We start from the raw sequence: 27,669 nt of genomic DNA, 5'->3' as shown, positions 1-27,669 counted from the left end.
TTGGGTCTCACCTGGAAAAGTCAGGGGAAAAGAATTCAGCCTGCAGAGTTGCGGCCCCTCCTGTAGTTCAGGGAACAGGGCCAGGATGGGAAGCACCCCGTGTGAGGGTGTCGGGGGCACGTGGAAGCAGCTCAGCCTTGTCACCTTCCGGGGGGCGGGGCCCCGAGTGGCAGTGCCCTCCTGAGTGCAGAAGGTTGAGGGTTTGCTGAATGTCGTAACCGTGAACTGATGATACATCCTGCCTATTGATAAAATTGTTCTTTGCATGTTTTTAATAGTAATAGTATTTCTAACTCTGTTTCCTATTTCTTCTGGCCAGTGGATATGGTGAGGAATAATGGAAATCGGTATCTTTGATGTGAGTAGAATAAAACATCTGAAAGGTGTCTCTTAATTAAGCGGCTTACAAAAATACGTTTAAGGAAGGAAGACTGCTTAGGAGGAGAAAGGAATATGGAAGGAATTTAAAAAATCAGTTTTCTCGAACTTGATGGAAACATTTTCAAGGGCAGGGTAAGCCTTGCAAGAGGAGGGGCTGACAGAAAAATCATAGATCGGACAACCTTAATATGAATTAAGTCAGAATTCCCTGCGTTTGGCCCGAGGGTGGTTGTAAAATGTTTGTAACAAAAAATGAAATGGATTAAAAGTCTCAGGATACAGCAGAGAGCACAGTGGGGTTGGTGTGGGATTCCCAGCCGGGAAGCACTGGGGTGTACCAGAGCTGGGTTATAAAAGAAAGGGCTCCTTGGAGCCCACACCACAGTGTCACGTAAACGCTGCATCTAAAATACCTTGAAGTTGGAATTTGTGGAGCAGCTAGTGCGAAAGGAGGAACCCTGTTAAGCAGGGTTGTGCTGGACAGAAAGGTACCCTTTCTGGACCTCTTCCTTACAGCTACGGGTTAGAATGATATTCTCCAAACTTTTGATTTGGATCAAGAGCTAAGTTAAATGTGGGGGTGGGGGGGGTAGCACAGGAAGGGACATTTTCTGTAAGTTTTTTGGCCCAGAGAACTCATAGCAGAGAGCACGAAGTGGAACAGGGTAATCCACCAACAGGCTGCTCTGAATTTGGCACAAGAAAATTGGCTGCCTCATCTAGAGAAGGAAATTTTTTTTAACGGTTTCGGATTCCAGTGATGGCCTTGGTCACATAGAAGTCTAACGACCGCATTTGGGTTATACTGTTTCATGAGTAACATATTTCACCCGGCTGGTGTGCTTCAGTGGTTGAGCGTCGACCCATGAACCAAGAGGTCACCAGTTCGATTCCCGGTCAGGGCATGTGCCCAGGTTGCGGGCTCAATGTTTCTCTCCCCCCCCCTCTCTCTCCCTCTCCCCCCACTCCCCCTTAAAAAAAATAGAGTAACGTATATCATGTACTTTTCATATTGGGTTATTTACCTAATGAAGCCTGTAAGTAGTATTCATTTATATTTTGTGTTATGACTTTTTTTAAAAGGTGGTACAGTGTTAAAGTATTTGAAATGATCGCAAACATTTAAAACCTATAGAATTTTACTTTGAATTTTTATTGAGGTAAAATATATCCAACATAAAATTTGCCATTGTGATGACTTTTAAGTGTATAAGTCAGTGCCTATGTTGGTGTTTATAATGAATGAACATTCGTTGAGAGAAACATTGGGCAGCTGTCTGAGGTTCTGAGTACAGTGTGACTTAACCTTTCAGAGTTCTGGGCTGGGAATGGCACAAGGTAAAAATATCAAGTGAAGGCTCTGTTTAATCCCAACATGAAATTTTATGTTAAAACATATTAGAGTTTCTGTCTGGTCAGGAGACTAAAGTTCCCATAATCCCTTTTATCCACAGTGTGGATCTCCTCCCTTGGCCCGGCCCAGGAATGTTACTGAATTTCTTCTCACACTGAAAGAAGGCACTCTCCCCGCGATGCAGCCGTGGAAACTCTGACGAGGGTCTTGGTTATTTCAGCGCAGAAGGGAAAACCTGTGACCTAACATCATGAGTACTTTCTTTTCACTGTCCACTCTGTATAACACACGCATTCATAGACCTTTACTACAACTTACTTTTAAAAAGCCCACTACATATAAAGACATAATGAGCTTTCTTAGTTATATATATATATATAAAACAGGACAGTAGGTCCTTAATAATAATAAGTTTGGGTATAATTTCGGGCGGGTGACTTCAGCCCTGCGCCGTGGTTGCTAATTTTACGTTTTGCTGGGAGAAGGGAAAGGCTGTCTTCCAGCCAGGGCAGCGTTAGCACACCCTAATTTGACATCAGTTATTTATATTCAGGCATACGGGACGAAACATGTGGAAACGCTAAAACTTCATTTAAAAGAACACACAAAACTATTCAAGAATGGACTTTAACTGCCTTTAAAATCAGCCTAGGAAGTCGGTGTTGCGACTGCGCTTCCCGACCTCAAGTCCCTTCCAATACATGTTCTTCGTCAGTGCTGCACGTCCACGCTTCCGGATCTCTCTGATTCAGAGGCACGCGGATATGTGCAGCGGCGAGAAGACAGTCTGTATACCCAGGGCTCTCCTTTGCCTTGAGGGCTCACCCATAGCATTAATGGGAGCACTGCCCACCTTGCTGTTTGTGCTCCTGTGAGAGTTTTTGCTGCAAAAACAGCTCCGGTGATGGATGGTTTTCCCAGTCAGTGGGCCTGGGTCTGCCCAGATCACCAGCGTGGAAGGGCATGGCCAGTCTTCATTTTGGTATCTCTAGTTTGAGATAAAGAAGCATATTTCTGTGAAAGTGGGAAGCGGGTTCCCTGTCTCTGTCAACCTTTCGGTCCATCAGAGCCAGCTCTGGCTTTCCTGTTGTCACGGCAGATCCGGGACCTCCCCCTTCACGGGGAGCACCTGGTGTCTGCGGACACTGCAGGGTCTGTTGGCAGGTGCGTGTGGGCTGGGGTTCAGCATCACTGCAGGAGTTCTCGTCCCCACTCGGGGCTGTGGGCCGTGCTGCAGTCACCCTCGAGGGCGGGCTGAAGAACGGGAGGGGGAGAGACCGGGTGGAGAAGCAGGTCACGCTCTCTGGTGATGACTTGGTACTTACTTCGCTGCCTCCAGAGTCTGTGCTGCTGTTGGCTGTCACTCACAGATAGGACGAGAAGCCCCTGTCTGCAGGCACTCACTTTGTAGGTTTTTGCTCGTAGCTGTCCTCTGGGTGCTTCTATTTATGCTGAAGACATCTCGACTTTGGGTGGTGGGCACACAATGCGATAGACAGATCATGTATCATAGAATGCACACTTGAAACCTATATGATCTTATTAACCAATGTGACCCCCCCATAAATTTAATAAAGAAACCAACCAACCAACCAACCCAAAAAACAACAACACAAAACAAAATGTAAAACATCTCCATAGCCCCAGAAAGGCCTGGTGCATTCGCATCCATTTGCTTTTTTCTTAAAGGAAAATAATTAGCAAACTTTTCTTGAAAAAGTGATTACTTAAATATGAACTTTGCTCATTTCAGACTTGGGTGGGGTGGGGTGGGGTGGGGTGGGTGGAGTTCTCCCTGGTCCTGAGCGTAGCAGCTTTGAGGGGGACACACCTGGAGGGTCTTGTTACTCATTTACACGTTCACCGGAAGGTCAGGTCAGGTTCCATGAGAACGCCTTCCTGTTAGTATTGCAGACCTGGGGTGGAAGCATCGAGTTAAAACAGTTTTCCCTTGACCTTGGGGCAGGGTCACTTTTCCGGGCATAGCTGGAGAAGGGTTTCGTGGAGATGGATGATGAATAGAAAAAAAAAACTGAACAAGAACATTCGTTGTGAGGCCCCCTGTTCCCCCTTTTCATGAGCTCCCAGGGTCATGGAGGGAATTAGAGCCAGCTCCTTGGAACTTTCCCCTGAGAGACGAGACGGCTGTGTCAGCAGATCTGAGCTTGCACTTTCATTTTTATTATCTGGGAAGGAGCTGGTGGAAGGGTATGAGTTTGCATATAAGTAAAACTAATGCTGTTGTCCCCCCCTCCCCCCCCCCCCCCACACACACTCCCGCCCGCCTCTGTAGTGATTTTGGGCAGAGGGCTGCAGAGATGCAGGGAGCACCCTGTCCCTTCTGGATGGAGGTGCTGCCTGGGGACAGGGCCCATGGATCACAAACCTCTGAGTGTTCCCTCCTTCCTGTGTGTGTGTGTGTGTGGGTCTCTCTGTGCGGGTAGAGGGGCAGAGGGAAAGGTTTTGGTGTGTGTTGGGCAGGTCTTTCAGGAGCGAGGTCACTAGCCTGTCTGCATACCGCGTATTGCCAGTTGTGTGTGGCTTCTGAGTTCCTACCTCAGCGGACATTCTGGAAGCTGGAGCGTGTTGGGCTCGCAGCTCCTTATACGGAGAGGAACGTGGTGCAGCCTTCTCCTCCTGCAGTGGTGTGCATTGTCATTCGGTTACAGTGGTGGGATGGTTTGACTTTCCTTGGAAGGAAGGAGTCTCTGAGCTAGAGAAACGGCCGGTGGCCTTGCTGTATGTGTGGCCCCTCCCAGCACCCGGCCTGGGCAGGTCATGGTGGTCACGTCGTGTGGAAAACTGTTCCTTGGTGACAAAAACACGTTCAAAACAAATATAGAAACCGGAAGGAAAACATTAAATTTGATACTAATGTGAAAGCTATTTTGATGCTAACTAGGGTCAAAAAAGAAAGCTTATATATTTCATCTCCAAATTTGGTGACAATCACTTGACTTTAGAGTCAGAGCAATAGGGACAGAGAATCACCTGCAGGGATGAGGTTGGCACCTGCATTTGCAGGTGCAGGTGCCCAGGTGAGCCCACCGGGAACTCGCCACATTACATGGGGTGACCTCGGGCTTCTCAGAGGAGGTGTGGCCCAGGCATCGGGGGCACTGGCCCCTTGGTCCTCTTTGTGGTGAGAAGGCCTCAGAAGCCTTGTCCACTCGCCCACGCGTGCCACATGGATGGTCCTTTTTTTAATGGACAGAGAGGTGGGAAAGCACAGCCTGTTCCCTGGAGGATGCTGTCCCGTTGATGTTTGGGACTGGGTCCCCTTAGAAACGCAGCCTGTGCCTGGTTCTGTGGTCCTCGTGAACCATCACTGGCGCAACAAGTTCAGTAGGTTGTAAAATCAATTCTTGCCTCTTTGTTACTTTCAGAAAAACACAGGAATAAACATCCCTGGTGAACAAGGAGACACATGGGCTTGTGGTTGGGGACGTGTGTCTCTTTCTTTCCCCGTAGCTTTTTTTAGAGATCTCTTTCTTGGGCTGTGCCCAGACACGGTAGACTGGTTATGCGAATCTGGAAACTCTCGCCCGAGTAATAACGGTGACCATCCACTGTGTTTCATGAGCTCTGCTAGGCTTATTCAAAGGAGAGAAAAGCAGTCCGTCCGATCGGGCCCCAGTTTTTGTTACTGGCTAGCAGCCGACCTGCCCAGCTGCCAGAAACCTTGCCTCCCATTTCAGGATGTGGATTTGGGCTCCAGAGGGTCATGGTCCTCCCTGCTTGGCTGATGGCGATGTTCTGATCGCACTTGTGACCCCGATGTGATTTTGTACTTAGGGTGCAGCCCTTTTACTGGGAGGTCGCAGTGCAGTTGGTAACTTCTAAATGGAAGTTCAACATCATTCAACATTTGGGCGCAGTTTGCCACCTGCTTTCTGGGAGGGTCATGTTCACGGCCGGTATGACCTGCACAGAAGCTCAGGGTGGCTTTGTCTGGGTATTATCACCTCACAGTTGTTAGTGGACTCGTTCTTTGCCTTACACCGATGGTCGTGAACAGAGGGGGCTCTAGTGATTTGGACGTGATTTCATTTTTGGGGACTGGTGGCAGGGCCCCCTTCCCCATGTCTTTATTCACTCGAATGTGGTCATCTGCTGGGGTCTCGGCACTTTGCTCCCACCGTCCTCATCTTAGACAACACAGGACTGCAGTTGCCAGGACCTCCCTGTTCGATACAGCCCCTGCCCTCCGAGAAAACTGTTGCTGTCCCGCACAGCGTCCAGCCCTGCTTGGTGTTCTGCAGCCCTATGAAGCCAGGTTGTTGCCCAGTGACATCCTCTCGGCCCGAGGCCAGAATGCTGTAGAGCAATGGTTCTCAACCTGTGGGTCACGACCTTTTTGGGGGATCGAACGACCCTTTCACAGGGGTCGCCTAAGACCATCAGAAAACACATATATAATTATATATTGTTCTTGTGATTAATCACTGTGCTTTAATTATGTTCAATTTGTAACAATAAAAATACATCCTACATATCAGATATTTACATTACTATTCATAACAGTAGCAAAATTACAGTTATGAAGTAGCAATGAAAATAATTTTATGGTTGGGGGTCACCACAACATGAGCAACTGTATTAAAGGGTCGCGGCATTAGGAAGGTTGAGAACCACTGCTGTAGAGGGCGATGACAGGTCGTGTGTGTGTGGAGCGTCCTGACGGTGTTATTTCAGACCCGAGGGAAGTCAGTGCTAGAACATGCTGAGGGAGGACGGAAGGTGGTTTTGCCCGTTAGGTCCCCGAGACTGTGCAGACGAAAGGGAGGGTCCCGAGTGGGGCAGATGGGCTGCTATTTCCAGGGGTCACCAGCTTGACCTGCAGGCCCTTCCTGAGCTGGTTCATGGGGTGCCTGTGTGCATTATTGGTGACGAGTGACCCTGTTTCTGGAAGGATGGACAGCTGTCCTTAGACAATACAGTGGACACTATCAGTCCTGGCTGGGTTCAGCAAGGCGCTCCGAGCATGCTCTGAGTCCACAATGGGCAGGTCATGGGCAGGGATGCTGTATGCGGGGCCCAGAGGGCCAGTGGCCCACGTACTGGAACCTTTAGGAAGCTGGTGTTTCTAGGAGGAGGGTGTGTTTTATCCGGGGTGGTGTTGGAACCGGACACAGTGCTCCCTTCCATGTGTGGTGTGTTTCTGAGCGAGTGGGTTTTTGGGTTATGCCAGCTGTAGGCAAACTACGGCCCGCGGGCCGGATCCGGCCCGTTTGAAATGAATAAAACTAAAAAGAAAAAAGACCGTACCCTTTTATGTAATGATGTTTACTTTGAGAATTCTACCACTGAACCACCAATGCGCGCTGATGTTTACTTTGAATTTATATTAGTTCACACAAACACTCCATCCATGCTTTTGTTCTGGCCCTCCGGTCCAGTTTAAGAACCCATTGTGGCCCTTGAGTCAAAAAGTTTGCCCACCCCTGGGTTATGCACATGCCTGTACATGCACACGTGTGCACAAGCACTGCCGCCTTTGGGAACCGCCCTCTGCCTGCCTGCAGTGCCTGGCAATCTGCTCCCTGCATTTGCCTTGAACAGACCTGGGAAAGGGGACCTGGATTTGGATGTGTGCTGTGTGCTTGGGGGGCGGGTATGAGAAGAGCGCGAGCGAGGAAAGGGACAGCAGTGACAGAGTGAGCCGCTCACAGTGCATACCCACCACCATTCCGACTCTCATCGTCAGTATGGACGTAGCTGGAACTGAACGGATGACGCAGAGGTAGTTGCTTGATCCGGGCCATGGTCTTCGGGTCTTTGGAAAATGTTTGCGGCACCTGGCGTGGCTGCTGCTGCTCTCACTCTGGTGGCCACCGGACGTGCTGAGCTCGTTAAGCGCACACTCTGTCCCCAGACAGTCCAGCCTGGGCTGGCTGGCAGATCGGAAGCTTCAGGGTCCTTATTTGTCCTCTTCGAGGACCAGGGGTGGGGTGGAAGCTTTGAAATTCAACAACGTGCCTCATTGTATTTTATGTTTACTTTTACCAGAAGCTGTTGCTGGGTAAGATGCTTTCGTTTAGGAAAAGTCCCTTCTCGTTTCTGCAGGATCACTTCCGGTGTAGTAGCATTATCTTAACGTGGATGGCTGAGTAACACAAAACCATGACTATAGGGAATGAGAGTGGAATTTTGCTTGTTGATTCTGTTTTGTTCCTTTGGAGAAAAGTATAGGCGGTCTGTTATCTTCAGAAGTCAGGACTGGCAGCGATGGGTCACTGACGGTGCCTGAAAATACATTGTTAGGCAGGCAGGCCGCATAAATCCTGGGGCAACGTGACATCATGTTCTGTGGGGAACCGCTCTTCGTAAACAGGCTCTGATAGATCACTGTCCTTCGGAGGCGCACAGCCCAGCGGCTTTCAAAGGTGCTGCGTGCATTAGTGATAAACTGGGTCACGTTGCAGTGGTCACTGGCGGTAGTGGGTCTGGAAAATTTAAACTGGCTAAAGTGTATGCATGCTGTACACTTTGTATGAAGGAAGGCATCTGGGGAAGGTTTGTGACCTTGTATGCTTTTGATCATCTTAAAGTATTGTTTGGTGTTTGTACAGTGGCAAACAACATCTTGAATAATTTCTTGCACGGTTTGCCTTTCAGTGAAAATAGACTCAATTCAGGGTGTCTTTACAGAAAGTGTGTATGAGCCGTTGGTTAGAATTCAGTGAGATTGGTTATTGATGTGTTTGCGTTTCCCCTGCGTGCTCCTGATGAAGGGGTCTTGGGGGCCGAGTTCTGCGCCAAACAGTATACTGGGGAGGTAATGTTTAACAACGGTTTATGGCTTCCTGCACATAATTATCTCTCTCTGTATTCGCAGGCACAATTCTTTCTTTCATTTGATGGTGGGGACTTCTAGGCTCTTTGACAAAACGCACAGAAGAAAGAGATAATGTGAGATTGGTATTAATTGCAGTCTGTTTTCTTATAGTGGGAGAGAAACGTTGGTTTTGGATAAGAGGCTGGAAAATAGGTCAGCGTGCCTGTGTGAGGGGCCAATACAGCCTTTTGCTTTGCTTACATGGAATAAAATACAGTTTACTTATAGAAACAAATTTCAGTTAAAATATGTTTTGCAGTCAGCTAATGGGAATTTCAAAAAGATTTGTCCAGTAGACCAGGAAGTGTTGCATAGTGAGGAAATATAGTGAGTGTCTCCATACATGATTGATTGTTTTCACTGCTGGTAATTTAAGAAATTAAAAAAAAAATTATATTAGATACTGAATTGGTGATAGTTTCAGCACTTTTGGGTTTAGGGCCAGAAAAAACCTCGCAGCCACTTTTCAATGGGATTTCCCCCCCCCTGAAGCTTATCTGAGGCCTCTGGCCTTCCACGCTTGTTTTTAAAAATAGAAATTTACCCACCTTCGTTTTCACTGGTGTCCCCCAAATTTTCAGTCGGAATGTGGCTGGTGGCTGTCATCATCTTGGTGCAGGACGTAAAAGAGTCAAAACTAGAAACTCGCTGCTTTTGTGGTTCATGGAGGGAGCAGCCAGGGATGTGTTCTCTGTTTGTGTGAAAAGCTGAACAGCCAGCCTCCGTGACGACAGTCTTCGTTGGAGCTGCCCAGTTTGGGGGAGATGCAGCTTCTGGGAAATGGGGCTTTTAATAGGACCGTTGCCAAGATCATAGCACTAGCCCTGCCTTCCCTCCAGGGAGCAGGGGTCCCACCAGGTGCCCCCTCTCCTGGCCGGCCAGGGTGCCCTAACAGGACAGTTGCTGCAGAACATGAGGAAGTAAGCTCTGGGTCCTTCCCTTTTGTGATAAAGTCGCTGCTTAACAGGATGGGAAATAGCGAAAAGTAGGTGACACGAGGCATTAATTTTGAAGAGCAAAAGAAAAGCAAGTACAAGGACACTCCTTTTGATATAAAAATCCCCTCCTTTATTTTCACATGGACAGCTCTTTATTAAAGTCTCCCTAATTCCGTAACGGGATTTTTCAGGATGTTGTTAACATCTGGGGAAAGCGTATGCCCACATCCTCCCTGGTCTGTTCTTGGACTTTCTGAAAGTGAATAGTAACTATATTGTGCACGCATCTGCCTTTTTTTTTTTCTCCGTTAAGGTCAGACTGGACTGCCAGTCTTTGTATTTAATAAAAGGGCATTAGGACAGCTGCTGTGTGAATGCTCATTTATATTTTCCTTTGGAAATATATTGGTCTACCTTCTTCCTATCCATAAACGTCCTTCTGTTTGTACCTTCTATCTGGAGGTGAAGATGGAGCCTTTCTCTTCTGAGCCAGGAATTTCTTTGGGTTCTTGACAGATGGTGGTCAACAGCTTCATAAAGGGTAGTCCGCCTGCAGGATCACATTGAGGTCACCCAGGCGTGTTTGCTGTTAAGTGAGCGCTGAGTCCAAAGCTGTGGTCCGAGGCTCGCAGCACCGAGGCCAGTCTTGCGTACGTGGTCAGGGAGTTTGGGTAATCAAACCTGATGGTGGACAGGGGTCACCGTTACACTTGGGGACTAATGTGAGGTTTGCTCTGATTTACTTGGCAGTGTCAAATAATTTAAAGGAGACCTTTTGTTTGAGAAAATGGAACTTTGTCACCGTCCTGTCCATGGTTCCTCCCCAGTACCTCTTGTCCTGAACAGAAAGTGTGTGAGACTCACCCTTACAGTGTTTTTGGCAGAAATGCGGAGCACGTTGTTCTCTGGGAGCTGGGAGGTGAGGCCGTTCTGGGCAGTGTGTGTCCTTGGGCCCCGGGATACTGGGTTTGTGTCCTTTTCTTCTCTGGGGGAGGTGAATGCGGGGGAATCTGGTAGCCTTTTATTCATTTCTTCTTATTGGAGTGGAAATGTAGTTTGCTCATAATGGATTATTGATTGGTCTGAGCGAGGCGGCCTCAAGGCCCTGTCATCAGGATCCTTACTCTCCGGGCAGTGAAAGCCTCACTTCATGGAGCCACTGGGACCCTGGTCTGGGGACTATAAGCCTGGAATTGTTAATCTCGGGCAGATTGGTGTGTGGGGAGAGGAACTCCTCATTGTTGTTCTGGAATTTCTCCCCATTTGTTCAGAGAATAGGCTTTTTGTCTCAGCAGTTGATAAGCTGGTGCAGGATGTTAATGATGTATTTTAATTCATGGCTCATAATACTACAGTGTAACCAGTAAAGCTCGCTTCATTGTCTGCAGAAGAACAAACGCCCAGTATACTAAGCACACTGGGCCCCCAGCACTGGGCATGCCCTGTGGCCAGAGTCCCCTTCAGAAATGCACCAGGCCGAGCTGGAGACTTCTCTTCTTATTCTGTTGCTTGCCTTTGCAGCCATAACACCCCCTGTCCCTGTCCTGAGCCCTCTGCTTGTGTGCTGTGAGCAGTTTTCTCTATAAGGGCATCACTCTCCCTACCTCCCCCATTCCCTGCATTTCACAACTGCTCCTATTACCAGTGCTCTGGAGAGGACAGGTCCCCAGGCCCACTGCCTCTGGCTCAGACTTTGCCAAGTCTGCCCATTGTCCCCCAGCAGGTGACCAGAGGGGGAGAGAAGGGAAGTGACCACACAGCTTCGAGGAAACCCAAACTATTTCCTACTATCATGCTATGGTTCATTAATGAACTGGAACTAAAAAATACCCACCTGGAGAGCTCTTTGGAAAACCACAGGAGCTTCGGGTTTGCTCCCTAAACGGAAAAGTAGTGAACTTGGTGCAGAACTGCGCCATCCCCTGTTCCGACGGACCCCTCCTGCCCGCACCCCCCCCCCCCCCCCCCGCTGTGTCTACTAGTTCTGCTTGGGTTGCTTTCAGGAAACTTGCAGAGTGGCTTTGCAATGAAAATTACTCTGAATGTTAGAGGTTATTTGAAAATCAGCCTTCTGGTTCCCTGGATAACATTTTGATAGAATTGGCTTTGATAGTTTTGGGGAAATCAGTACAAAATCCGTCGGCTTTGGCTTTGTGTTGGTTTAGTTTACAGAGCAGAAGATGGCAAGATTTTGTGTAGATTCAAAAATATGCTTACTGTTTAAAAATAGAGGATATTTACCTTGTCTTCTGATAATATCATATTTAACTGGTTGGAAAATGGTGGTTTAAAATATGGAAGAAAACCCTCAACAGCATTGCTGGTTTTTGCCTTGGGAAGCCATGGAAGGGATCCCAGTGAAGGCCCCTGTGAGCATGGCTGGTCCAGTTTGGCGGGTGGTAGTCACACTGCGCTGTCTGCAGCTCTGGAGCTCGGGGTGGCTTCCTTGATGTCTCTGGGCGAGCCTGAGACGTCAGCAAGCCATCTCCTAAAATAAAATCCTGCTTTGCTTTTAAACAGTTACTTATTACTCAGATGCTTTTACTTTCTTTGAATTTCACACACTCCAATGAACAGAAGGTACTTTCTAACTGCATTGCTTAGAGCCCTCTGAGCTTCCTGGGGGCCTCTGAAGGGAGAGGGGGAAGTGGGTGTGGGAGGGATGGGGGAGTAGTGGAGGAGGGGTAGGACAAGTTGGGGAGGGAAGAGAGAGGGGTGGAGGAGGGGAAGGGGTAGGGGGTGGGGGGAGTGGGGTAAGTTGGGGAGGGGTTAGGGGTGCTGTAGAGGTGGTGGATGGGGAGAGGTGGGAGAAGGGGCCCACAGGGGTTCTCAATTGTGTTACTCGATTGTGTTACTGGGGTCCCAAATGTGAATCATTTTGTGTGTGTGTGTGTGTGTGTGTGTGTGTGTGTGTGTGTGTAAAATGTTGACAACAATCCGCAGAGTAAAATAGAAAGAGTAATAGACGTGCACACCCCCGACTGGGAGAGGCAGCAATTTGCTTTCTCTCTTTTGATGAACTGTCTGTAAACTACTTCATCACAGGCCTCCAAAAAACGAGCCCATTTTCCCACATTAGCGACCTGGCATGAGAGACCGGACAGAAGTCATGGTAGCTCTCAGTATCGTCTGCTGTCCCGTCCAGTCCACGGTGAAGTTAGTTTTTCTGCAGGTTCTGGAGCTGGGCCTGCTGTGATGACCGCAGCTGCTGGTGGAAGACTTGGTCCTTGTGTTGAAACCGTTTGTGAAGCTGTGGGCCCAGGTGTTACTGGAGAGTGTTTCTGTGCTCGCTTCCTAAGCTCTTAGTTTGCCCTTTTGAATTGATCAAATCAAATATTGTCATTGCCAGTGACAATGTATCTTTGGGTACTGAATTGACATTTCATTCATTTATTCTATAATAATTAACTAATTATAATACCTGGAACATTTACTGTGTGTTAAACACTCTACCTTGCTTGCATTAATTTAAACCTCACAAAATACTATAATATGGATACCATGACCATCATTCCCATTTAAAGATGAAGAGATGGGCTGGGGAGCAGAGAGGTTAAGACACTTGTTCAAGGTCACACAGTTGATCCAAGTGAGTGGCAGAATGGGAGTCCAGCTCAGTTGTATCTGACCTTGAGGCTCAAGGTCGAGACCTTCTTTCCCAGCACTGTGAGGCCCACTGTGTGATTGGTTCTGTGCTAGGGTATGGGATTTAGTGGGGAGAAAGCTCGATATTTTGTGGGCCTGCCCTCACAAAATATATTGTCTCACATACGAGTGTGTGAGGGATTAAAGAAGTGGGAATAGTAATGTGTCCAGATGTGTGCTGAGATAGGGCTGGACCCTGTAGAGTGCTGGGCAGGGCCACTCCAGGGGCCCGACTCAGTCTCATGCTAAAAGGGGCTCAAGTGAGGCCCCTGAGCAGGTCAGTGACTGATGTGTGGCAGGGCCCAGAGGTACTGTGAGTGTGTGTTCTGCTGGGGTGTGGGCAGGACACGAGGTCATGAACTGGGGGGCCAGGGGACATGTGTCCTCGGTGCAGGATACAGCCCTTTAAGCCCAGGTAGGGAGTGTGGCCTCATCTGAAAGGTGTGAACACCTGTGCAGGTTGCTGTCTCAGGCTGTCCAGACATGCATTCTGGAACTGTAGTTTTGGCTGAGATGGGAGGGGGTGTGGATTCAAGGCTGAATTGGAGATACAGCGAGCAGGATGAATGTTATTATGGGATGCTGGGAGACAGAGGTTAGTGCTGGGGAAGACCTTGAGTGTTTGGGGTTGGGTCCTCGGGACTGGGCAGTCCTTCTCACCCCTAAAGTTTAGCTGAGACCATCTATTCCTAGACTCCCCTGGACTCCCCTGAGAGGACCAGCCAGGCTTTGCCAATGCAGGTCATCACTTCCCTCTCTACCCTTCCGGAAACTTCCACTTGCCCAGCTGGGGCACCGCCAGTATCCTCTTTTCCCACTGTGTGTCCTTTCTGACTTTTGGGTTCCTCGAAGCTAAGCCTGTTTCTTAGTCACCGTTGGTTGTTAAATTCCCAGACGTCACCTGTCGCACAGTAGGCCCTCAGGGATTGTGATGAACCCTGTTGTTCAGTGTGAGGCTGCAGGCAGCACTGGGCCTCAGGTCCTGTGGGGATCAGACGTTGATAGAGGCTGCGTAGGGTTCCTATAGGCCCTCTGGCGACGTTACAGTGCTTCTCCCTGTGGTGTGTGTCTCAGGTCTTAGCTTTGCGGGACTGGCTCTCACAGGAGTTCCTAGGACAGGTGTGGGAAGCAGTCCCCGTGCAGTGGGTCACCTGGGCGTGCTCCTGCAGGAAGTGACCTCTCTGGGCTGAGGCCGAAGATGCCGTTCCCAGGGTCCTCACTTACAGAAGGGTTTTTTTTTTTTTAGTTGAAACAGTTACCCACAGATTAAATTTACCTACATTAAGTGTTAGCAGTCTTGGGAAAGTCTCTTTATTTCAATTGTGCTCTGCAGTCCAAGAAGGGAAGTCTCCAGGTAGGGCGGCGGCCTGACATACGCACACAGACCTGCCGCTGCCTTTCTTTGTGCGCTCACATGCTGATTTCTTAAACATGTTATTTTCATGACTTTTATGTTCTGTCCCCCTAAACCCCTCCCCATGCCCATTAGAATGCATTCTTATGTTATGAACACACATAACATTCTTATGTTACGTTTTTAGTTTCTTTAGTAAACATTTTAATTTTTTCAATTTTTATAAATATTAACTTTTTCAAAATAAAATCTATTTTGAAAATTACATAAGCCATTTTCAAAAAGTAGCTTCCAACTCTTTATTCATCTCTGGAGAAACACACACACATACACACACACACACACACACACACACACACACGGGAACATCCATTGGAAATCTATTTTAAAACCCTAATCAGCAAGCCATTTTTATGCCTAAACAATGAAATTACAGTCTCTTCTGGCAAGTTCCCAGTGACAGCCTTGGGAAGAGTGTGTCAGACAGTAACAACAGAACTCTGATTCATTATGGGCAAAATATGTGGTCAGCGGGGCTGTGCTTTGTGCTTTGCGCATGTCTGTGGTGACTTGTCGCATGTCAGCTAAGACACATGGATGTGCATTGGCTCTCTACCCCCAGCCCTCCTCGTAGTGTCTGTGTTACCTGAAGGTTTGGGAGTGCGAGTCACGCCTCACAGGGGCCACGGTAAATGGGGAGAAAGTATTTGAGACCCCTCCTCCCCCCGGCTCCCAGAGACTGAGGGGCTTATAAAAATAGGACAGCAAAGCCCTTAGTGCCAGGAGGGCTGATAATGTCCCCATGACCCTGTCACTGGGGTGGCTGCCCCGGGCCCATGTTTAAGTGCAAAGTTCCGAGGACAGTGGTCTTGTTCTTTTTTGGAAAAGAAAGGATGACTGTGTCTTAACGGCAATTTTTGCTGACAACTAAAAGAATGGCCACAGAGGTCTGTTGATTTGGCCACTGAAGCGAGCCAGTGGCAGAGAATTACGTTTTAACTGATTGCTAAAAGGTTTGCAAAAAACATCATCAGTGGACTGTGTGCATCGGGAGGGGCTGCTGAGTGGGCCTCCTTCAATGCAGGAGGAGAACCAGCCCTGTTCCAGGGGAGCCAGGTGGGCCCTCCGTCCCTAGCTAACCTGTCAGAACTCTGTCCTGAAAGATGCGGTATCTCCCACGTGCATTCTAATTGGTGCATTATTTGTCTGCATTCTGCTTATCACAAGTCAGAAGGAAATTCCTGTTTTTATGGCACATGGTTGCTTTTCAGTGTGGACTGTCTTGGGCCCATTGGTGGTGTACAGGTGTTTGGTTGGGTTTCCCACAGTGTAGAGGCTTGCCCACTGTGCGCCTTGGATTGTGCACAGGGTGCTGGACACGCCCAGGTGCCTGGAGGAGCGGCTCAGACCAGGGCCTGTCCGTCATTCTCTGGAAGGCAGATGGGCATGAAGGTGACAGTGATGATACATCTGCTGTCACCAGGGAGAGGTGGACCTGGCCTCCCCGGGAGGGCACTGCGGGGTCTGACTTGTGGAGAAGTGGGGATGCTGCCCAACCTCCTGTAGTCAGCAGGGTTTTCTGCACCTAGGACTCAGCCCTGCGGCCAGAGTTTCGGGTGGTTTTGGGGATACAGCGGGGGTAGGAGTGCAGGGGAAAAAGGACAGGACCAGGATGGCAAGAACTTTGTAAGGTGGGCTGAAGAGTTTGGGCTTTAAGAGGCAGCAAGGACCGAATGCTGCTCTGGAAATGCTCTTGTGGTCACACACACCGGGGGTGGTATCCGTGGGGTAGCCAGCATCGGCCACCCAGTCCTGGGGTAGTTGGTTCAGGGCACAGACCTTGAAGCAGCTGAGGGTTCCCTTTCTGCACTGCGTTGCTTCTCTTTTACTCTATCATCCAAGTTCTTAACTGAAGACTCGTTTCCTTACCGTCTGCACACCTTTGTAAGTGCTGTTCACAGCTGCACGGCCCAGCAGGAGCTCTGCCTCCCATCTTTGCCATCGTTCCCCCCTCATCTCACTTTGCTCCTTATTCCCACGCTCTCCTCTTTTATAGCTGCGTCTCACGCCCACAAACTCTCACCAGTCTTTTCTTAAAGATTTTATACCTTTCTGATAAAAATTATTTTAGTGCATAATCATTTACATTGGTTTGTTTTAATTATTTAACACGATCATTATCAATAATTAATTGCTTGATTGTTGATCTTTGAAAGGAGAGTAGCTGCTTATACATCTGTTTGAATTTTTGTTGGTGCCTCATTTCTTTAATTTGGATTGGATTGATGTTTTTAAGGACCATGTGGATCCATTGGTGGATGTGACCGGGTCTCTGTTCCCCTGCACACCTCCTTCCTAAGCTCTTCGCTGTGTCTTTTCTGTTCCAGGTGCTCGCTGCCCTCCACCATGTGCTCCAGGTAGGACATGCACATTGTGGTGGCAGGCGCGTCTGCAGCTGGGAAGCAGGAGGCTCCTCTGAACATGGAGAGATAAGACCTTGTCCTGCAGGCCTGCCTGACAGAGAGCCCTGCCACCCTGGCTGAGCTTGCCCGTGTCCTTGAGATGGATCGTCACCAGGAGGCCGAGATGGAGCTGCGCAGGGGCCCCGAGGTGGCCGGGGATAAGGCCCTGAGCCACAGCTGCTGCATTTGCGGCAAAAGCTTTCCCTTCCAGAGCTCCCTGTCGCAGCACATGCGCAAGCACACGGGCGAGAAGCCCTACAAGTGCCCCTACTGTGACCACAGGGCTTCCCAGAAGGGCAACCTCAAGATCCACATTCGCAGCCACCGCACGGGGACTCTGATCCAGGGCCACGAGCCCGAGGCCGGCGAGACGCGGGTGTCCGAGGGCCTGGACGGCTGCACCAGCCCCACGAAAAGCACTTCGGCCTGCAACAGGATCCTGAATGGCGCCACGCAGCTGGACAACAGCAAGATCCTGCTGAGGAGCAGCAGGAAGGAGGCGGAGGGGGCCGCATGCTCTGCGGAGGACGGCGGCGCAGGGGCCCAGTGCTCCTTCTGCAAGAGCAAGTTCGAGCGCAAGAAGGACCTGGAGCGTCACGTGCACCGGGCACACAAGCCCTTTAAGTGCCGGCTGTGCAGCTACGTGACGCTGAGGGAGGAGTCGCTGCTGAGCCACATCGAGAAGGACCACATCACCGCGCAGGTGCCCAGTGGGGAGGCCTGCGTGGTGAACGGCAAGCCGGAGCTGCCGCCTGGGGAGTTCCCGTGCGAGGTGTGCGGCCAGGCCTTTAGCCAGACCTGGTTCCTGAAGGCGCACATGAAGAAGCACAGGGGCTCCTTCGACCACGGCTGCCACATCTGTGGCCGGAGGTTCAAAGAGCCGTGGTTCCTGAAAAACCACATGAAGGCGCATGGCCCCAAGGCGGGGAGCAAGAACAGGCCCAAGAGCGAGCTGGACCCCATCGCCACCATCAACAACGTGGTGCAGGAGGAGGCGATCGTGGCCGGCCTGGCCCTCTATGAAGTCTGCACCAAGTGCGGGAACCTGTTTACAAACCTGGACAGCTTGAATGCCCACAACGCAGTCCACCGCAGGGTGGAGGCGGGCAGAACTCGGGCCCTGAGCGGGGAGGGCGAACTCGGCCCTGCGGACTCCCAGCAGCTCTTCCTCCAGTGCCTGAACTTGTGCCCCGTTGGGACCGGTGCACCAGCCCACGGACAGACCGGGCAGCGGGTGGCCGAGCTGGACCCGGTCAACAGCTACCAGGCCTGGCAGCTGGCCACCCGGGGCAAGGTGGTCGAGCCGGCCGAGTACCTCAAGTATGGGACATGGGACGAGGCGCTGGCTGGGGATGTGGCCTTTGACAAGGAGCGGCGCGAGTACATCCTGGTGAGCCAGGAGAAGCGCAAGCGTGAGCTGGAGCCTGGTGCGCAGGGCCCCCCACGAAAGAGGGCAGGCGCACCAGGGGACCTTGCACCCGGGTCCCTGGACCCTAGGCCCGCCTCACGCCCCAGCCGCCGGGCTGCCACCCCAGCCGGCCAAGGCAAGTCCTCCGAGTGCTTCGAGTGCGGCAAGATCTTCCGCACCTACCACCAGATGGTGCTGCACTCTCGGGTGCACCGCCGTGCCCGCAGGGACCAGGAGGGTGCAGGGGACCGCGTGCCCCGCGCCCGCTGCGGCTCACTCAGCGAGGGCGATTCGGTCTCACAGCCCAGCAGCCCTGGATCGGCCTGCGCAGCCACTGACTCCCCAGGCTCTGGCCTGGCAGAGGAGGGTGCTGATGAGAGCGGAGAGGAGGGTGCCACAGACCCTGCACCAGGTGAGTGGATGCGCCTGTGCTGCCAGGTTTTCCCATGCCCAGGTAGTCTCGGCTCAGGTAGTCCTGCACCCAGGTGGCCCAGGCCCAGTATTCCTAGCTCAGGTAACCCCATACCCATGTGATGTGTATCCAGGTGGCCCCTTGCCCAGGTGACCCCATCCCAGGTATCTCTGAGCCCAGATCTGCCTGGCCCAGTGTTTTGTACCCAGATAGCCCTGTGCCCCAATAGTTCTTCCCAAGGTATTTCTGAACCCAGGAGGTCCAGGCCTCGTAGCCATGTAGCCAGGGGGCTCAGGCTCAGGTAGTTCAGGAGCCCAGATAGACCTGATGCCCAAGTATCCATGCCAATATGTTTGGGGTTTAGGTAGCTCTGAACCCAGGTGTCTCAGGCCCAGCAGCCCCAGAGCCAGGTAGTTCAATGTCCTGCACCAAAAAAAACCCTGTGCCCAGGTAGCCCTTTACCAGGCACCTCATGCACAGGTAGTCTGGGCTCAGGTAGGCCAGCAGGGTGTCCCTGAACTCTGGCTGATGGTGCAGATGCAGGTGCCTGGTGCTCCCCTTCTGACTCCATTTTGCTCATTGCCCATATGTGTTTGCATAAATGAACACCTTTGACCCGCTGCATTGATAGTCTCTCTGGGACCTCAGTCATTTGACAGACCACAAGTGGCAGGCTACTCAGAGAGCGTGCTCTTTTCTCCCTGTGCAATCCCAGACCTAGTTCGCTCACCACAGTGTGCATATGGGAGTGAGCACACAGGAGCAGGCACAGAAGGTGGGACCCGTGGGGGCACACACATGCATGCACACGCATGTTCCGCCACGACTCTTCTTCCCTGCACCAGGCAGCCAAGTAAAAGAGTAACTTCAAATCAGTTTACAGTTATAATTAATCTCCCTGGATTCAGGTAACCCTATGGGTTCAGAGGCAGCTAATTGGCAAGGGTTACTTTCCAAATAGCAGCTATGTAAACATTTAAAGATGCTTGGCTAACTTTGTTTTCATCATTTTCCTACTTTTTATAAATCTTAAAAGTTTTGATACTTTCTTCATTATTTGTGTTTTGGGTAATTTTTACAAGTTCCAGAACTTGCCGCTTTCTAAAGATAGCCAGGAATGTTTTTTTCCTTCTCCCTGAAAACTGGATAATGGATGTTGCCTTTACCTGAAAGGTCAGGGATGATGGAAACCCGGTCGCTTCCGCAGGGCTATTTATGTTTTGTAGGGAGGAAAACACCATGTATAAGTGTATATACAGGTAAGTGGATAATAATACATTATGCATTGACCCACATTTCCCACTCACTGCTTAGTCATTAGCCCTGGAAGGAGCAGGAGAATACATTGTTCTCTGAAAATGTGTTGCTTGTTTCCTGAGATTTTTTTTTTTAATTCTTCTATCAGTTACACACACACACACACAAAACACAAAACAATAGAAAACTGGTGAACCCAATTGTGACCCCTGGGTGGCATTTTAATTTGTGGTGTTCCCTTTTTAAAATTTTTACAACTAGAGGTTTTACTTGGTCACATTCTAGTAATAACACTATGGCTACTTTTTGGAGCATGGGTAAAATATTAGGCTAGACCTAAATCTTATTTATTTTTTACTTTGAAGACAGATATTTTGAATGCTTGGAAAGCTTTTAGGCCTGATCCCCACCTGTTATGATAGCAGTCAAATAATTAATCATAAGCTAATTCGGTAGTGCTTTTAGGAGCAAGATGTTGGAAAGGTCAAATTATTTTCACTATTAGAAATGATTCTTTTTCTCTGGTTCACTAAATTTTAAAGATTATCATTTGCTTCTTACTAAGATGATATATATTTTCTCTGTACATAATCTATTTTTTGAGACATTTGATTCTATAACGAGATTATAGATGGTAGTTGAATTTAACATGTTGACAGTAGAATGAACAGAATATTGTAGCTTATTGAGAGCTTGAAAAAAAAATGTATGGCATGACAGAGGCGTAAAATGGTGAAGAACAGTGCAGGTCTGCATGTAACCCCAGAGGACAGTATCTCTCCTCCTAAAACCCCCAACTTTTCAATCCTGGTGCCCTTCGGTGGTTGAGTGTAGCATTAAACTGCTGATTTGTGGATGCCCTCTAGGAGAGAGATGTGTGCCATGTGGACTTAATACTCACCAAACCCTCTCACTTGCAGAGTTTGGCTCAGGCCTCTGAAGAAGCTACTCTGAAAAAGGAGATGGGTATTTTGGATTCTCTATTATGATCTGTAGTTTGTGTTTGTTTGTTTTTTTCTAAAAAAATGCAAATAACTTTGGGAAATGCTCTTCTTTCCTGTTACTAAAAGATCACTTAGATTTTAAAACATCTCAGTGACTTTAAATTCTCATAGAACTTTGATGGGACGACTGGTTAAGATTGTGAGAGCGAACATGGAGAAATGGAGAGCCAAGATCACAGTGGTCTTCACAGGAGCGAGCCTGGCCAGTGGGGGCAAGAGTTGACATCGACATTCTGATCTTTGCAAGCCTTCCAGTGATCCCCATGGTGCATTGTGCCATGCTTTTACCCAGAGATTTTTTTTTTTGACATCCAGGAATGGATTGGAATATTGCCTTTGCATCTGGGGCTAATTTGCTCTATTAGAGTGATTAAAAGAAACATATTTTTCCATGAGATACTCCCCATCTGTTGAGTGTTGCTGCCTAGACCTTCTGAGAGCTCCCATTGTCACATTGCTTTTGTGTTCACTTAAGACTGGTCCCAGCAGTTCTCATCACCAAGTTCTAATAAGAAGAGCAAAGTTGGGAATGAGGTTCAATAACATAAAACATGTTATTGAACATAAAACATGTTATTGAACTAGATTGAAATACTCCATTGAGAAAATGGCCGGGCCCAGGTAGAAAGTATACTTTTGGAGTTCACACAAATTAATTTTGTTCATTAGGGAAGAGGAGCATTTGCGAAGGCATATAATTTAAGTTTATAAAAATCAACATTTTCAAACAGAGCAGAATCAGGTTCTTAGCGGTCATTGCCGGGGACAGTGACTATTCCATCAGGCCCAGAAAGCATGGGGATGGATGATTTAGGGACGATGGAAGGCCACCTCACGCGGAACCTGTGCCCTTAGATAGAGCTGGTGCCATGGTGAGAAGCACCTTCCAACGGCCCTGCCTGGTGCTGGGGGCCATCATAGGTGTTGAACCTGTATCAATGCAAAACGCCCAAGAGCCCGTCTCTACGATTTAATTGCCTATCATTTCTGCTAAAATTTATGTGAATACCCCAGGTTTGCACCATTTCTTATTCTAACCTCTCCCATCCCATCAAATTCATACTCTATTGAGTTCGCCTCTGTATATATCTTTTAATAATCACCGTTACTTAATTGATAGTAAACCCCCAAGTTTTAGATGACATTGTGTGACTGTTTTCGACCGAACAAGATGCCAAGCTAGATGGCACAATAGAACTAGGGCCACAGTATCAAATGCAGTTGGAGCAATGAAGGAGATAGTTTCAGAAATAGACAGTATGTCAAGGGAAGGAAAGATAATTAAAGGGAGAAATGAGGTTACTGCATTTTCCTATTTCTCTGCCAGCTGCCTCCCTCCAGGCTACACTCCTGCACCATCTTAACTGAAAGAAGATCCAGTCTTTGGTTATAAAATGTTAGCTGAGTTCATGCTCTATGACTGGCCACTTGTCCCCAATTGTGCGCTGGCCAGTGGGGAGGACCAGGGTGGGTCATGCAGCCAGCACAGAGGTTGAACAGCTACTGTTGTTTATCTCTGTGTAGCATGGACAGTCACCAGAACAGCTTAGGGGACATGTTTCTGTATGTCCACCCATTGTAAGAGGATTTAGAATGAATCTAGCTAAAAGTAACTGGTGACGACAGTGTTCATGGTTTCACACTTCCCTGAAAACTGAGGAACTGATTTTGTTGGGAATAGATGAAGTAAGAGTAGAAAACCTTCATATTTAATTCTTATTCATTATCAAATGCAGAGAAATTTCTTAAGAAAAACACTCAGATGTACTTGACTGTGGAGTGCAGAATGCCCGGTGGTTTAGTCGGCATCTTAGCAACCAGAAATGGCTCTCTGTCAGCATCGTAAGCACACAGGCCCGGTGACGACTGTTTATGTGGCGCTGCCATAGCCTGGATGCTCTGAATTACCCAGGAAAATTGAGTTATGATGGGAACAGTGTGCTTCACTGTATCCCGATTCTCCAATGCTGATCATCTATGCATGGCATGCAATCTAGTATTTGCTTGAACAGAACACCATGTTCCCTGCCATTCCAGAATGAATTTATTATTCTGTGAAAGACATCAGACTCTAGAGATTATGCTTTGGGATTTTTCTCCCTGTCACCAGGAGGCACATATGGGATGTGCGCACTCAGAACTGTAAAACAAACACCATGCAAACATTTTGGTATGTTAGCAAAATTCAAACACTTCATTTATTTTTTTCTCTCTCTCTTGTAATTTTTGTTGTTGTTAATCCTCACGCAAGGATATTTTTTCCATTGATTTTTAGAGAGAGTGGGAGGGAGAGGGAGAGACAGAGAGAAACATTGATATGAGAGAGACACATCCATTCTTTGCCTCCCACATGTGCCCTTACTGGGCCTGGGGATTGAGTCTGCAACTGAAGTACGTGCCCTTGACCGGAATCGAACCTGCAACCCTCCAGTTCACTGAGCTCTAACCACTGGGCGAGCAACTGGCTAGGGCTCTTGTAATTTTTTTGACACAATATAGTAGAATCATAGAATATTTAATGTGGGAGATGCAAACTCCAAGATGTTTGTTATGCCCCTCCCATTTTACCAGTGAGGAAACTGAGGCACAGGGAAACCTTATAATTTGCCCAAAAGCGAGTGGTGTATTTATTTCCGAAGGACAGTGTGGTTGATGGAAGGCACGTGAGCGTGGATGCCTAGGTTGTAATTCTTTTTTTTTGCAGTGAGTCTTCAGTAAGTTCTTCAGCCCTGTGAGTGTCCAGTTGCCATGGTGACAGTGTGGGGGCCATGGTGCTCATTGAAGGGGTTGTTGTTAACGTGTTCCTGTGTGTGCCTGGCATCCTGGGCATCCAGTAGGCACTCTTTCTGACACTAGAGTTAGAACCAGAACAGGTCCACAGGGTCCAATTCCCGGCCTGGGAAAGGGCTCCTGTACCCGTTTGTCACTGGAGGGTAGAGGCATATGGTCACAGGCTGGTCCAGATCCCGTTTGCTCTCATGCTATCCATGGGCAGGATGGGATGGAGGCAGCTCAGCTTGCTCTGCAAAAGCTGGTCTTCTGCGTGGTGGGTACTGGTGTCATCCTGTCCCGGAGGCTGCTTGTGGGAGACTCCGAGTGGCCATTCTCTAAAGGTGAAATTAATGGTTTTCCTGGATTCCAATAAAACACGTGTGCTGTGTTGACAGAGCCTTATTTGATGTGACAACGTTCCCGCCTTTGCTCACATACAGAATTCCTTTGTGTCCGTCTCCACGCCCTGCTAGACTTCGTTTTCCCCAGTGTGCAGTATGGGTGATGGGGCCGTGATTTTAGCTCCTTCCCTGAGTGTCACCTTTAAGTGTCACCTTTGCTATTATGTGTGGAGAGGAGCACTTGACCTTCTCCAGTTCGGACTTGAACTTGTTGCTCCTGACATGAAACGTCAGTACTCCTCTTTGTAGATTTTATCCATCAATAGTGAATAGAAAGAGCTGAGTTTGGGTCTTTCACCCCAGTCCCAAGAGGAGTGACCTTACCTGTGAAGGGGCGGATTGCGCCCGGTCAGGGGGTGTCTGCAGAGCGAGTTGCTCTGATCTCGCTTTTGAACCATGGGCTGCATACCATCGGGGGGTGAGGGGGGTTGAGGGTCAGCCCTGGAGGAAGAAGAGACCCTGCAGTGGACGTGGGCTCACATCTGGTCTATGCAGCTGGGGCCCCTCCCGGTGCATTGCCCCTAAGATGATGCCTTGTCTCAGAGCTGTTCTGGACGGACACATGTCACTCTCACCCATATTCCCACCACTGCCCTGTCTGTGATTCTGTCTGTTCCTCTGTACCTGGGATGTGGCACATCTGGCTGCATCTGCTTCAGGCCATGCCAGTATTGTTGAAGCCCAGACACTGTCAGGCTGCAAGAGAGAGTTCTGGCTCCTTACGGGGGCCCTTCTAGGAACACAGCCGGGGCCCTGATACCCCTCCCATCTCCCCTGCGGCACCTTCACTGTCCTCCAGTATCCTCTCTGGAATGCTCCACTTGCCCTCTGTGTGACCTGAGCATCCTGTCTCCATGGCACACATACTGGACACCTCTCCCGCTGTCTTGGCCGATCCTTTCCTCTGCCTTGTCACCCTAGAGCAGTGGTCGGCAAACCGCGGCTCGCGAGCCACATGTGGCTCTTTGGCCCCTTGAGTGTGGCTCTTCCACAAAATACCATGTGCGGGCGCGCACGTACAGTGCGATTGAAACTTCGTGGCCCATGCGCAGAAGTCGGTTTTCAGAAAGGAGATAGAGGAAACAAGTATACAAGACGAGTGTGGATGGGAGAGTTGGAAGGGGTCGACCTCAGCGACGTACCTCAATCAGATTGAGGACGTTTTTAGCGGCCCTCTCTGTTCCTGGGACATGTATGTCTGTTGCAGTTTTGGGGCATTTGTCTTGTGCCATGTCACCAGGGGGCCCTCGGACTGTCCTCTCCAGAGGGAGGCCTTCTGTGCAGTGGGGAGAAACTGCAGAGACCCTTCCAGCCCCTGGTCCAGGTGACCTGTGGCCCGGAACTGAATTCTCAGGCTGCTGGGAAAACAGGCCCCCCCGTCCCTACCAGGGCCGAGCCCACTGCGAGTGGGAGTGCAGGGTCCAGGTCCAGGAGCTCGGAAGGAAACCCGCCCCGCTGCTCTCGAGTTGGGATGCCCACCCACAAGCCTGGTGTTCTGGGGTCAGAGGCTCTGCTCAGTGGGCTGCTGTTTCATTTGCCTCCACCGTGGCCTGCTTGCTCCCAGGGGGTGCACTGAATTATTTAGTAAGTTTAGACTCTTCAAGCACTTAGGTTTTATTAGCTGGGTGTTTTTGTTGTGTATGCATCTCTGGCACATGTTTTAAATTTTTCGCTTGGAAGTCTAGGGTTATTTTCTTTTTTGGTTCTTAATGTCCTGTGTGCTGGACAGAATCTGAGGCCAGTTTTTCATGAAACCTCTGTAGGCTAACTCTGGAGCCAGTATTTGCATACAATTTGCATAAGCTCTGCATGTTAAAAGTGATTGTGGTTTTAGATTCAGATTTCACTAGCAGTAAAAAGGCAAGAGGTGTATTCTTCTCTGGGTTAAAAATTAGAAGGCCATACTTCCACTGCTGCCAGATTCTGTGTGCATGGTCAGCACAGTGGTGTCCAGTATCCTGGTGTATTCACACAGGCAGCCTTTGATTTGAGGGAAGAATTCTCACAGATTAGTAAGACATTTGGGCTGACTGCTAGCTGCCAAATATGTTCCCGTAAAAATGTGCAGATCAGAGTATTACTCATGTTCTTTCTCCTGACTGCAGAATAATGACTTTCAGCACGGTGAACAAACTGCATTCCAAATGTACTAGAAGTACTGTTTTCATCTAAAAATGCAGTTGGCTATTGAAATGTATAATTTGAAACAATAATTCAGCGGGACCCTCCGATGCCTTGACCATCCTCTAGAAAATTCCCTGCGTGCCTGCCTCTCATATCTGAAACCTGCTAGAGAATGGTGCCTCCATAATCGTTACCCAGTCCAGTGACCGAGTCCAATGTTAGCATTATTGGAGCAATTCATTCACTGGACTGACTGTTGGAGAACATCATGTTTGATTCCTAAATGATGGTCGGGTTTCCAACGTGATGTCTAGTTACTGTGGTTCCCTTGATTTAAAACTCGCCTGTATTATTATTATTATTATTATTATTATTATTATTGGTTAAGCAATGATTGCTGCATGATTCATGAGATAGGATTTATACAGACTATTTTGGTATTAGACTAGCCGGGGCGGGGGGTAGATTGAAAATTTCTAAGAAATGTTCCTGGGCACTGTTTTCTTGTTTTGTTTTGTTTTTTGAGAAATGATGATGTTTGGTAGGGCAGAGCAGGGCTATGGAGATTGGAAACAAGGCACAAACCCCTAAAACCTTCTCGACTGACAGAGCAGGGTCAGCAGTATCCCCAGAAATGCAGTTAAATATATGTCATCTGAAGATGACTTGCAAAGTTCTTGAATGCCAGGGTGAGGGACTCCGTCACAGAGTTCTGACTTGGGAATTTTGGAGGCTGAACCGGAAGCTTCTGCACAGGTTGTGCTTCACCAGGAGGAAGAGTCTGCAGTTTCCACGGTGATCACCCACACACCACCGAGAATCAGATTCCTGAGATTGTTTAGGAGCCCCTGTGACGAAAGGGCATGTGCTCGAAAGTTAGGAAGAGAGAAGATCGCCCAGGCTGGACTGGTTTCCCATTCTGGGTCAGAATTCCATGATTTTTTTTCTTAAGTTAAAGATCTTTCTCTTAGAACTTAAAGATCTGCTCTTTGGGGAGGAGGGTGTATTGCTGTAGATGTTTGTCATTTTCAGAGCTGTGCCACACACCTGTGAGCTAGCTGTGCACGGCTACAGTGGAGATGAGGGCCTGGTCTTTTCCTTCCTGCCGTCTGTCCCAAGGCCAGAGACAGAATCTCAGACCGAGGCCCCTGGACCCAGGAGCACCAGGAAGGGTCACCTGGAGTTGCCATTGTCATCCTCACAGCCCTGTGCCCTGTCACTTCTCAGTTCCTTTGTTTGACATAATTCATCCAAATAATGTGTTTATTTTAGTTGAGAACAAGTTATAGAGTTGCCCGATTTGGTAAATAACAGTACAG

The 27,669-nt window shown here is 48.9% G+C and overlaps 1 protein-coding gene across 4 annotated transcripts in view; it reads left to right on the top strand.

Moving 5' to 3' along the window:
- Positions 1-27,669, top strand: part of ZNF516 (zinc finger protein 516) — an 87,582-nt gene that overhangs the window by 22,099 nt on the left and 37,814 nt on the right. For all 4 annotated transcript variants that reach the window (XR_009454120.1, XM_059706385.1, XM_059706387.1 and 1 more), the window contains exon 2: positions 16,898-18,792. Coding sequence is in view for 3 of the 4 variants with exons in the window: in XM_059706385.1 (XP_059562368.1) it covers positions 17,073-18,792 (1,720 nt within the window). In the remaining variant the exon portion in view is untranslated. The remainder of the gene's footprint in view (positions 1-16,897; positions 18,793-27,669) is intronic.

The sequence above is a fragment of the Myotis daubentonii genome, chromosome 8 (genome assembly GCF_963259705.1).
Source record: "Myotis daubentonii chromosome 8, mMyoDau2.1, whole genome shotgun sequence".
Classification (NCBI taxonomy): domain Eukaryota; kingdom Metazoa; phylum Chordata; class Mammalia; order Chiroptera; family Vespertilionidae; genus Myotis; species Myotis daubentonii.
This window is presented reverse-complemented; position numbering and strand designations above follow the sequence as displayed.